This window comes from Anabrus simplex, chromosome 1 (genome assembly GCF_040414725.1).
Source record: "Anabrus simplex isolate iqAnaSimp1 chromosome 1, ASM4041472v1, whole genome shotgun sequence".
NCBI classification, from domain to species: Eukaryota; Metazoa; Arthropoda; class Insecta; order Orthoptera; family Tettigoniidae; genus Anabrus; species Anabrus simplex.
In genome coordinates this window covers 870,584,523-870,598,323 of record NC_090265.1, presented here as the reverse complement: position 1 = coordinate 870,598,323, position 13,801 = coordinate 870,584,523, and the positions used below count along the sequence as shown (strand labels likewise).

Sequence of the window (13,801 nt, the reverse complement as noted above, 5' to 3'; positions counted from 1 at the left end):
TTGTTCAGAAGCGGTGCCGTGAGTTGCAAAATGACTTTCGATCCATATGGTTCATTTCTTAGAGATTCATCAAACTGGGTATCTTTCACCATGTATATCTAGAAATTCCACACGTAACCGGACTTAAGATTCATAGAGTTCAAATAACTTGATACCGAATCTTGAGTGCTGAGACGGAATAAAATCTTTCCATGACAAACATCCCTTCCACAACATAAGAGATTCATCTACCGACTATTCTTTCGAGTGTATACATACTTCAAAATCTGCCATTTAAGTGGTCCAAAATAGGTTTCAGTTTGTAAAGTTTTTTTTGGGACCATATGTGGCTTCATCATACACTTTGTTATTGATGAAGTGTAAGAATTTGAGGAGGAGATAAAATCATCTCTCAGAAAACAGCTTCAAAAATATTGGGGTATCTAATATCTGTCTAGAAGAAAAGTAGCTTTTGTTGTCAGGTAACTGATCACTACTAATATAATGGTCCGTTATTGGACATTACAAATTTTCCAGCTAACTCATTCTTGGTTGCCTGCGTTTCGCCCTCGTGTGCTAAGTTAGGCTCATCAGTTGGGACACAGCACACCACCCAAGACGCAAGGCTAGTGCATACCGTGGAGGCCACTGCATAGGCTACTTGAAGCCACCAGCAGTGCCAATGCACTATGAGAGCTATGTCTCATTTCCAAAATTTGATGCCTGCCTGGCCATCAGATAATACAGATGTTGATTCCCAAAGGGAATTTAAAATATTTGTCCCGAATGAGTAAATTTATAATACCAATATAATGGTCCGTTATTGGACATTACAAATTTTCCAGCTAATTCTTGGTTGCCTGCGTTTCACCCTCGTGTGCTAAGTTAGGCTCATCAGTTGGGACCCAGCACACCACCCAAGACGTAAGGCTAGTGCATACCGTGGAGGCCACTGCATAGCCACCACCAGCTTCAAGTAGCCTATGCAGTGGCCTCCACGGTATGCACTAGCCTTGCGTCTTGGGTGGTGTGCTGGGTCCCAACTGATGAGCCTAACTTAGCACACGAGGGCGAAACGCAGGCAACCAAGAATGAGTTAGCTGGAAAATTTGTAATGTCCAATAACGGACCATTATATTGGTATTATAAATTTACTCATTCGGGACAAATATTTTAAATTCCCTTTGGGAATCAACATCTGTATTATCTGATGGCCAGGCAGGCATCAAATTTTGGAAATGAGACATAGCTCTCATAGTGCATTGGCACTGCTGGTGGCTTCAAGTAGCCTATGCAGTGGCCTCCACGGTATGCACTAGCCTTGCGTCTTGGGTGGTGTGCTGGGTCCCAACTGATGAGCCTAACTTAGCACACGAGGGCGAAACGCAGGCAACCAAGAATGAGTTAGCTGGAAAATTTGTAATGTCCAATAACGGACCATTATATTGGTATTATAAATTTACTCATTCGGGACAAATATTTTAAATTCCCTTTGGGAATCAACATCTGTATTAACTGATCAATACCTCGCAAGAAAAAGAATGCAAGTATTATTAAGGTGGGCGTGCTTTCTAGAAGCTGTTGAGCATACTTATTTGTTTTCCTACCTGTTAGTTCCGCTAATTCAGGAGTGATAAACAATTCAAAATCTCATTCTAGAGGATTATTTACATCTTCAATTTGGACATTTAGTCCATGTTATGCTGCAAATGTAAACTGAGTCCATTCAGATCCTACCATTGTCTATACACTGAGCTGGATATCACTGCTTGTGTTACTGTCATGTTCATTAGAGTCATTTTCTCTATTGCAGTCACTGTCATGTAATATTTCAACCCCAGTCTTGCTATCAGATGACATATCATCTCTGAATTGTCAAAATATAATAAATCAAACAGTTCTTCTCACAGACATTTCTGAGCTCTGCTTGCACCTAACATTATGATCACAATATCACTCTCAGTAACTTGGCGGGTGGTACTGGCCTGGTCGTTAGCTGGACACAGAACAAAAAATTAAAGAAATAAAAATGCTCGGTCACCTGGTTTTAGGGGAGCGCTGTTGTAGCCAAAGCTCAAAACTAACATACACAAAACAAAACATGATCTCTGATCCTATGACAGAATAACTCATCATACCTATTGCTGGAAGACATTTATAATGTCATGATAATATATTCCATCAAGGCCACTTAAGAAGAAGCCATGTAGATATGATGATTTATTCTATCAAGAAGCCATGTAGATATGATGATTTATTCTATCAATACCACTTGAAAGGTGTCCGGCTCCATGGCTAAATGGTTAGCGTGCTGGCCTTTGGTCACAGGGGTCCCGGGTTCGATTCCCGGCAGGGTCGGGAATTTTAACCTTAATTGGTTAATTTCGCTGGCACGGGGGCTGGGTGTATGTGTCGTCTTCATCATCATTTCATCCTCATCACGACGCGCAGGTCACCTACGGGTGTCAAATCAAAAGACCTGCATCTGGCGAGCCGAACATGTCCTCGGACACTCCCGGCACTAAAAGCCATACGCCATTTCATTTCATTTTCACTTGAAAGGTTAAAGTGCACACAAAAAATAAATACACTGAATGTTAAGAAATGCATACCTCGTCTGTTATCATAAGGACTATCATAGCCCTTGTCTTCAGGAGGGGGTGGTTGTCTCCTAGGATCAGAATCTCTGCTCCTGGTAGTACCTGGATAATCTCTGTCACTATGGTTATCACGACTATCTCTATCTCTTTCTCTATCCAGGTGTGGTGGACCCCTGTCAAGGCCTCTATCAGAACCACGGTCAAATACTCTATCAGGAGGACCTCTGTCTCCTGATCGATCAAAATTTCTGTCCGAACCTCGATCCAGACTTCTATCAGAAGCTCTGTCAAGACCACGATCTTGATTACGATCGAGTCCTCTATCTGAACCTCGGTCCAGGCTTCTATCAGAACCTCGTAACATATTTCTGTCATGACCTCTTCCCAAACCTCTGTCAAGACCCCTGTCCCTATCAGGACCTCTATCAAGACCGCCTCGATCTCTATCAGGTCCTCTATCAAGCCCTCTATCTCTCTCATTCCCTCTGTCCCTTTCTCTATCTCTGTCACGATCTCTATCAGATCCCCTAAGAAGTCCACGGTCTCTATCTAAACCTCGATCACGATCCGAGGGTCTGTCTCTATCGATCCCTCTATCTCTATCTAGGCCGCGATCATTTCCTCTATCGAGGCCTCTGTCTGATCCTTTATCAAGCCCCTTTTGGCCAGAATGAAAGTCTCCTCCAAGTGACTTGCTACTGCTTCCACTACGAGTATCCACCGGATGTGTCATCAAAGAGAGGAGTGACGGAAGTTCATTGCGGTCATAGTCTCCTCTTCCTCCCTTCGGTGGTAAGTCCTTGCGATCTCGAGGCCTGTCACGACAGCGATCTAGAGCATCATCTCTGTCTTTATCACGAAGTGGAATATCCCTAGGACCACGGGCTAGACGAGGATCTAAATTATCACGAGGGTCTTTGCCACCACCATCTCTACTGTCTCTATCACGAGGATCCCTAGGATCACGAGGTTCACGCGGATCTCGTGGATCACGTGGGTCCCTTGGCCGATCACGATCTCTATCTCCATCACCATGATCACGACCTGGAACAAAACAAGACAACATGATAGCATACAGTACCTTATCAGTCTTCTCACATAATAAGCAACATATTTAAATAAAGGAAAATGAAAATTACACGAAAACAAATTAACTTTCTCACTACTCATAAAGCAATATAATATTACTACTGTATACAGTCGAAACTGGTTAAGACGTCCCTCTCTAGAATATTTCCCTGGTTATTACACTATTATTCTGAAGTCCCAGTCCATGTCCTGTTAACTACATAAACCTGGATAGCACATGTACGTCACTCTTTAGCACATCCGAGATCGAAAGGAATTTAAATTAGGGTCCCAGACCTCGTTGCGCACATGACATACCAGTGACATGGGTAGGGAGAGAACTTAATCTCGTGGCTCCGGACTGCGTAGCACGTCGGCCTATAGCTACAGGGAGTGTCAGTCCGAAGCCAGACTTTGTTGTGGTTGTTTGGATCGCGTAACAGTAGCTTAGCTGATGTGTTAGTGCCTAATTTTGCGTTCGTAAGTGAATTGTGTAACAACATACATAAATTAGGCCTACTGTACTTACGCATGATGTCCAGTAAGACATTGAGATATGGAGAAGAAGAAAGATAGAAGGTTTACAAATGATGAAAAATTGAAGTTCATTAAAAAATGAATGCTAATCCACACATGAAATGTGCCATATTGCCCCAATGTTGAACATTCCTACAATAACACAACGGTAAGCAACCAAAAGAAGATGCTTGTCTAAGAGGAGGAAGCAGCCAAATTAAACATGTTTGTAAAAGCCAGTTTCCAGATTTAAGGGATGTTCTGGTGAAATGGCTTAAATAAACTCAGACTTTGAATATTCCTATTGATGTAAAGTGATTCGGGCCAAGGCAATACATTTAGCTGCCAAAATGGGATAATGTACGTTTAATGCATTTAACTGATGACTTTATTTTTTATTTAATCGTATGGTGATTATAATTACAAATTTATAAGTCCAAGTCCAAGTGTTTCAGCCACTCTATAGCACTTTCTGAAAGATGAAACAGGTTACTGGGGCTTCCGGAGTAGGCATGAAGAGGGCAGCGCAGGATGACATGGTCCATGGTCTGCTCCTCTTCACTGCATTTACACATTGGAGAATCCATCCAACCCCACTTATGGCGTAAGAAATTGCAGCATCCATGCCCAGTTCTCAGTCTGTTGAGGCGACACCATAGTTTTCTTGGGAGGTCGAATCCCTTCATTTTCTGGGTTGGATTTAGGTCATGAGCATTTGTTCCAGATGTTGAAATTGACCATTCATCCCACCAGCTCTCATTTAGATTAAAATTATCTCTCAAGAGTCGGCCAGTGAGTATACTTGCTGGTCTCCTAGATCAAAGTCGTTGTGGCGATGGATAACAAAATTCCTGGTGAACTGGTAATGAGGGAGATAACCAGATCATCTTTGCTTCTCTCGGCAGAGCTTCCTTTCTCCTCAGGTGGGGTGGTGGGATATGACAAGTACGGGTAACCAATGGCAAGGTGTTGACTTTACAGTACCAGTTATGCATCGCATGGTATCATTCAGCTTAGTATCCACTTTATGCACATGTGCACTTTCGAGCCATACCAGAGCACAGTATTCCGCTGCAGAGTAGACAAGATTGATACCCGTTAATCGTAAGCAGTCAGCCGAGACTCCCCAGGAACTGCCACAAAGCTTGTGCAGGATGTTATTCCTTGTAGCGATTTTGTGAGAGAGCTTGGTGAGATGTTCTTTGTAGCTCAGAGTTCTGTACAGTGTGACTCCTAGATATTTCGGGACCGGGTTGTACTTTAGTTTTTCACCAAGGAATAAAACAGATGGCTCGTAGTTTGCGAGTCTGTTGCTGAGATGAAAACATGAAACCTCGGTCTTGGGATCAAATGCCAAGACTTGAATAATGTTGCCATTTTGACCAAGTCTGCTGCAAGAATGCCTTCTCCATCCTCAAAATTTCTTCTTTGAGCTACCAGTGTAATGTCATCTCACGTCCACAGGATTGTGCCTATTGATTGCCCTGCACGTGTCCCCGGATAGTGCTAAGCGAGCAACAGCAACATAAGGCGATACAATTGAACGACATAATGTATCAAAATTTTGGAAATAACGGTTCTTTTCAGAACCACTCAACAATGGATGACTTGAAGATTTAAAAAAAAAGGAATAAACCTTCATACAAATCTGTATGTGGGGAGGATGCCAGTCTCAATATCGATACTGTTCAGACTTATAGATATGAAACACTGCCGGAAATCATAAAGAACTACAGGTCTGATGATATTTTTAATAGAGATGAAGCTTGGCTATTTTTCCAGCTTCTTCCTGATAAAATGTATGCATTCAAGGGTGAGAAATGCCATGGAGGTAAACTCAGTAAACAGAGACTAACTGTGCTATTATGTTGTAATGAGAGTGGCTATTCATAATAGAGTTGAGGCCACTCACAATAGAGAAGTAGAAGAATCCGCATAGGTTTAAGAATGTACATACCTATCCCTGCCAGTATGCAGCAAATACCAATGCTTGGATGATGGAGTTGCACGAGAACTTCTTGCAATCACTTGATGCCAGAATAGAGTGCAACAGCGGAAAAATTGTACTGTTCATTGACCGGTGAGCTGCGCAACCAACTGATGCATGTTATTTGAGAAATATATGTGTAATGTTTCTTCTCATGAACTGTACAAGCAGTCTTCAACTGCAGGACCAGGGTATCATCCAGTGCATGAAGCAGAAATATAGAAAGATGTTTGTGCAGAAGAGGTTTGCTATTCTGGAAATGGCTTCACGTAAAATCTCCATTTTAAATGCCATACATTTCTTAACATGTTCTTTCAGCCACTGATGACGTATCAATGGAAATAATGGAAAACACTATCATATGGATGAAGAATATAGCCACCTTGGAAGAAATGAAAAAGAGACACATTTTGCCACACATGTTGAACGAGATGACAGCGTTGACACCTGCGAAGTGTAGACGGTAGATGAAATTCATGAACAGCTAATACCGGTAACACAGGCCTGTGATAAAAAAATACAAGGGAAGTTATAACTGAACTTTATGTATTTTTCAGTGCTGATTTCAAAAACAGTAATGAAAACATTCTATCACGTCACGTTTTCTTGAAAAATTCAATTGTACTTGGATTTTTACGAACATCTGCCATAATATGTTTCTGGTGTTGAATTTCTTCCCTCCCCGCCTGACCCTCATTCTACTGTTGTGAAAACTACAGATTATCCTCCTGCGGCACCTCCCTGTCACCATCCTTCCCTCGCCGTCGCAATCTCTCTCTCTACCAATAGCATTGCGCGAATCCTTATCTCAGATCATCTTGGTTTGCTGACCTCACAGGAACGCTCACCAAGTAGCGTTGTGCATGTGCCGATACAGTGGTAAGTGGAAAATTCTTAACAGAAACAATTTTATTTAACAGTTGATTTTCTCTGTGCATTTCGTGAAACATAGCTTCCATTTCAAAACGATGTGATAATGTGCCAGATGACCTCGCAGGAATGCTCATAAAGTAGTGTCGTACATCCGCTGATACAATGACAAGTGAAAACTATTTCACAGAAACAATTTTAATGGCTGTTTTTCTCTGTGTGTTTCGTGAAACATGGCTTCCAGTTCGAGACGTTGTGAAAAACGTGCCAGATGACTTGTTATATATGCAGTGAATATAGTGTTATTAAAAATCGCATGAGGAGCATTACAGACTACGTTAGACAACTTTATCTTGCGTACTTTGGCATGAAACTTGGAGAACAGGACAAATCGTGGGCTCCAGATAAAGTTGTCTCAATGATCTATGCTTGTGGCTCAAGGGAAAGAAGACTGCTTTACGATTCGCAATTTCTATGACATGGATGGAGCTGAAAACCCACTCCAATGATTGTTACTTTTGTTCCTGCCAAGTCCGTGGGTATAACCGCAGAAATCAAAGGCTAATCTCTTATCCTGATAACATTTAATCAGCCATACGCCCCGTTCCTCATGGACCTGATGTGCCAGTGCCTTTGCCTCCAACTGAACTGCCAGTTATCTCTTCAGACTCGGAACATCTTGAAGTTCAAGGCTCCGATACTGAATATAAGCTCTCTGAAGGCAATTCACCCCAGCCCTTCTCTCGGATTGAACCTAATGATCTGACTAGAGATCTGGGCCTTTCAAAAGAGGCAGCTGAATTGTTGGGCTTCAAATTGAAAGAAAAGAACTTACTGGCCAAAGGAACATCTTTTTATTGGTATAGGAATCGAAAAAAGGAAGAGGAGAAACTGGTCCATTGTTCTGATGTTCCCGGATTGAAGAGCAAATTTAATATCACCTATGATAAAGATGAATGGAGGCTGTTTATACGAAGGCTGTTTTCTTCTCAAGTTCTGATAGGCCATAAATAATAGACGTATTGAGATAACAAGATGATTTTATTACCAAAAGATTTGTACATTCTTACTTATTTTTCTACATAGTCACCATGAAGTAGTGTTGGCTACTGAATGCATAATTCGAAGTAGTGTATCGATTCTTTCAAGTGTCCGAGTGAATCGATTCACAGGAACATCGAGCTCACGGCACATGATTCAGCTTACTCCCAGCGGAATGTGCTGAGTGGCGCACTCACTGGACGTTGACGGGGAGCCGAGCTTCTGCTGAAGCGAGACAGTGAATCATGGCACATTGAAAGAATCATGAACGAGCGCAGCTCAGTGACACAAGGTACACACGGCTCCTTATCAGCTCACTGGACACTGGCAAGTGGTGGAGAGCCGAGCTTCCGCTGCAGCGGGACATACAGTGAGCCATGGCACACCGAAAGAATCGTGAATGAGCACGGCTCAGTGAGACACAATATACACATGGCTCCTTATTGGCACACTGGACAGTGGACACTGGCAGAGAGCCGGGCTTCCTCTGAAGCAATACATACAGAGCCATGGTACAATGAAAGAATCGTACGCTAAATGGACTCCCGAGCTCAGCTCATTTGAAAATAATACCCACTTGTATTCCCTGTCCTCTCCTTACAGGGAGGTTTAAATAACAGATGGATTTATTTTCAGTGTTAAAAAGGCAGTCAAACATAATTCTAAAGTAGCTAGTAAGTACGTAGGCTATTAGGTTATATTATTTATTAGTTTAATGAATCTTAGGGCCTGTACTACGACTGTCAGATAAACAGCCAGATACGTAGGCTGCAGTTTTGCAAACTAGAAGTTAAATATTTTCTTGCGTACTACCAATGGATTTTAACGACGGTATTGTAATGCGGAAGATGTAGTAACAGTTTTATTGGGTTGGTAATAAGGTTACTGAAAATATAGTGAAATTTAGCGCAGAGGTATACGTGTTCCATGGTGCTTTCATTTGTTTAGCTCTATTCCTTTTGAAATTGTATTACTAGAATCCAATATCAGACTCTTATTAAGCTATAATGTGGAAGTCCAGGTCAAAAACAGAATTAGGACTGAAATATACACATACGAAGAAATGTTAAAATGAATTAACTGTATAACGAAACTGAAACTGTTATAGAAAATAAAAAGACTGAAAATGTAACCTGGACGCAAAAGTTAAGATTCAGGTTATGTATCTTTTTTGTCTAGTACTATTTACGAGGTTGCGCGTTACGACGAAAGTAAAGTTTATATTCGTAATTAATGCCACTGATGCAGTGTGGGATAATTAATTTTATTATTAATTCAATTTATTGTTTGCTCACTGAATAAGTAGTTAGTTTCTTTCTTTTCAATACAATATGAGAATAGTAACTGGCAAGCATTTATCTCACTTTAGCGTAAATACTTATGTAGCAAGTTGGTATATAGTAAAAGAAATATAACCTCCTTATCATCCTCATTCGACAGACGAATCGCCATGAACAACGTCATATACCTTTACTCCATATGTGCGTCGCGGATAGATTTGGAATAGAACCCACGCTTTTGACATGCATTTTAATGATTAGGAAATGTGTACTACCACCTTTAGTACCCTACCGACTACCGTTTACAAGGTAAAAAAAAAAAATGTTAAGACTATTGGGACTCGAACCCACCAAAAACTGCTTAACAGCAAACTTTGATGCCCTAGCGACCACGGCTACCCAGGAAGCTTGCGGTTAGCTGCTTGTGTACTACTGATATACTCATCAGTAGCAACAATTTGCTAGCTTGGAAAATTTTTAAGAATGCTGTGATAGCTGGACAGGAAGCATGACATACTTTATAAATATATAAATAAATTACATTGTAACATCTTAATTTCGCACAGCATCATGCAGATGTAGATTCATCTTCATGAGTAGCCATCTTGATTCTTTACAGTAGCGTGCCCGATAAGAGCTAAGTCCCAGATAAGAGCGTTAACAGCCTCTCCAACTTCGGCATAGCTATACTCGAGAATATTTTCCCAGATTGCACATAAACGACAGTCGTAGTACGCGGTTTCAACCAAACTTCCAGATAAATGTCCAAACTGCCAAATAAATTTATACTGCACTTTTTTCTGGCTGTCGTTGTACACACCCTTAGTATTATAACTTAGTTGACATTTGACAATTAATTAAACTTAACTCTAGCCTGCCCTATGACTATAAGTCATGCTCATGACCACTCAAAAGTACCTGTTTTATATTGGAAAGAACGGCTCAGTATTGTCTCAGTTCGTATGTCACATCGTTGCACAAGACTTCAATAATATGTGGACAGTAAGTGAGCTGACTGATGCAATAACTTAACCAACAGTATGTTGAATCAGAAAACCAGTGGGCTACTGTACATCTCAGGTAGCCTAAACAAAATATGACGATTTTAAAAAATCCTCTGCTGATAGAAAAATACAGTACATATTTTCAAAAATGACTTAGCAAGTTGGATGTGCGGTTAGTATCGCGTAGCTATACGCTTCCCTTCGGGGGATGGTGGGTTCGAATCCCACCGTCGGCAGCCGTTAAGATGGTTTTCCGTAGTTTCCCCATTTTTACACCAGGAAATCCTGGGACTGTACCTTAATTAAGGCCATGGCTGCTACCTTCCTAATCCAGGACCTTTCCCATATTGCGTCGCCGGAAACCTTCGATGTATTAGAGTGACTAGCATTTTTTTTCTAAGAAAGGAGTTCATAGTATAAAGAGCAGATGGCAGCAGCGAACAATTAATGCTGTTGCTGCTGTCTTACCATTAGATACTACACAGATGCAGTAGGAGCGGTGACTCTAATGTGCCGTGAATCGCATCACTGTATCGATTCAGTAACGTGAACGGAATCAAATGAATTGATTCAGTACAATGAATTGAATATCCCATCACTACCATGAAGGTTGGGGCATTTGGAATACCGAGAGACCAGCTTTCCTATACCCTCTGCAAAGAAGTCTGCTGCCAGTGAGCTCAGGTAGGTCCTTACAGCGCCTTGAAGCCACTTCATTTGTCGAAAAAGGTGATAGTCACTGGGTGCTAGGTCAGGATTGTAAGGTGGGTGGTCAAAGACTTCCCACTTGAACTTTTGGAGAAGTTCTTTTGTCACATTGGCACTATGCAGTTGTGTATTGTCCATTGTCCATTTTTTGGGACCTAACAGGCACACAGTTTTCAGTATCCTAGCTCGGTGGTCACAATTTTGTACAGGGAAGACCGTGAAATGTCTGGAAATTTTGTAGAAAGTTCACTAATCGTAAACCTCCGTATCTCCCGGATCACTTGGTTAACTCAGTCAACCAAACTTGCAGTAGCGACCGACTTGCATCCTTGACCACCTTCGTTATGGACGTCTGTTCGACCTTCGGCAAATTTCCTACACCATTTTCTCACAGCAATGTCACTCACACAGTGTTCACCGTACACCTCACTCATCCTGCGATGAATTTCAGCAGCACTGCATCCTTCAGCTTGAAGGAAACGAATCATACTTCGCAACTCACAATTGGCGGGAGCATCAATCGTAGCGGCCATCGTTACTCGCCCGTAGCTCGGTGACGACTGAGGGATTGGAGTCAGCACCGGCGGCAGTTGTAGCGAAGGAGCGGCGCAAACGTACAACGCGCAGACCCGCTTCCTGCTACTACGCAATTTACTTTTAGAAACAAACAGAACTTGAACAAAAAACAGCCCTGATAGATTCTAAAATAAGGAGCCTGAAAGCTGTCCTCCTTCATAACGGAAGCCAGTACGCAACTGTACCAGTTGGACACTGGTGTATTTAGAAGAACGCTATGAAAACCTGGCTCTCATCCTCAACAAAATAAAATATGCCGACCACGGTTGGACCATCTGTGGTGATTTGAAAGTAATCTCCAAGTTCCATGGTCAACAAGGCGGATATACAAAGTACCCAAAATTCATCTGTGAGTGGTACAGCCGCGATATGACTCAACATTGGGTTAAAAAAAGCCAAAAAGCCAAAATCTTGAACCAGGCACTAAGAATGTGATTTGGAAAAGCTTAGTTTAGCAAAAAAAAAAAGTCTTGTTACCCCCTCTGCATATCAAATTAGGTGTAATGAAACAGTTTGTTACGGCTATTCCAAAAGATGGCGATTGTTTCAAATATCTGTGCTAAAAGTTTCCAGGTTTATCTGAAGCCAAGTTGAAAGAGGGATCTTTGTTGGTCCCGATGTCCGCAAGCTTATGAAGGATAAAGAATTTGAGGCTAGCATGACAACAAAGGAAAAAGACGCTTGGGTTGCTTTCAAAGACGTCCTCAGTAAATTTCTGCATAATTACAAGGATCTTGACTATAAAGCAACTGTAATAAATATGCTGGGCAAACTTCCGGCGTTGGGTTGCTCCATGAGTGTCAAATTACATCTTCACTCGCATGTGGACTTCTTTCCCGAAAATTTAGGAGCAGTCAGCGAAGAGCAGGGTGAAAGGTTCCACCAAGACATAAAAATATGGAGTGCAAGTCAAGGAAGATGGGACAAGAAGATGCTAAATAGAAACTTTTTTTCTATTTGCTTTACGTCGCACCGACACAAATAGGTCTTATGGCGACGATGGGATAGGAAAGGCCTAGGAATGGAAAGGAAGCGTCCGTGGCCTTAATTAAGGTACAGCCCCTGCATTTGCCTAGTGTGAAAATGGGAAACCACGGAAAACCATCTTCAGGGCGGCCAACAGTGGGGTTCAAACCCACTATCTCCCGGATGCAAGCTCAGGCCCCTAACAGCATGACCAACTCGCCTGGTGTTTTGTTATTTGTTCAGTTTAAAATTTGTTTCGAACTTTCATGTAAGCATCGTCAACATGGTCAATCGTCTATTTTATGTAAGTAACCTAAATCAAAACAAACTGAAATAGTATATTAGTGATTTCCTTCTAGAAACGGCACCATAATTTGATATAAAAAGTTTAAACTCAAGGAAACTTTATTTCTGCTCTCGATTTTAGCAAAAATACCAATATCAATTTTACAAAAAACCTGACGTGATGGAAAAAAATGGAGGTCATTTTTGAAATAAGCACACCAAACAACATAGAGATTAGAAGAAACTTCTCTTGTATTTTTCAAAAACTAAAATCGATATGTCCCGCCTCTTCCCAGGTTTTTCAAACTGAATGATTCGCCACTTCCTGGTTCACAAATGAGTCTTAACTGTCTTTCCAGAGATAGCTACAGCTTCCTTGTTGCACAATAACAATAAGACGTAACTCTTATAACCTAATACATACAGAGAATTCCATCAATGTCAAAATAAAAACAAAATTATATCCTTAATAGTAAAATGTCCTTTCACATTCCTTAAATATAAAATAAACTTTCACTATTATATTCATACATATTACCGTGAGTGAATTAAACTGAAGGCCAATTCCAGACGTTGCATGTTTACATTTGTACATTTCTCAGGCCTGTGTAATTGATAAAAACAGTAAGAAGCAAGAACCCGAGGATGAAAATGAAACAGGCGAGATCTGCACAGCACTACCAATGCATCTGGCAGGGGCAGAATCTATGAACATAGTGCGATGTTATGCATCAAATTTTGTCGGTTTTAAAGACAAAAATGGTAAAATCGGACTAAACAACAAGGAAAACTGTGAAAATTTGGCACGTTATTTTGAAAAACGACTGAAATGCAAAGAACCTAAAGAAAGATTAGAATTCAGTCAACCACAAACAAAAGCTAAACACTTGGACCCACCAGATGAGAAAGAAATGTATGACA

At 41.2% G+C, this 13,801-nt stretch overlaps 1 protein-coding gene across 4 annotated transcripts in view; it reads right to left on the bottom strand.

Moving 5' to 3' along the window:
- The window catches only part of LOC136857668 (zinc finger CCCH domain-containing protein 13), a 214,556-nt gene that overhangs the window by 123,145 nt on the left and 77,610 nt on the right, over positions 1-13,801 (bottom strand). For all 4 annotated transcript variants that reach the window (XM_067136501.2, XM_067136503.2, XM_067136504.2 and 1 more), the window contains exon 10: positions 2,592-3,623. In XM_067136501.2, the coding sequence (XP_066992602.2) occupies positions 2,592-3,623 (1,032 nt within the window). The remainder of the gene's footprint in view (positions 1-2,591; positions 3,624-13,801) is intronic.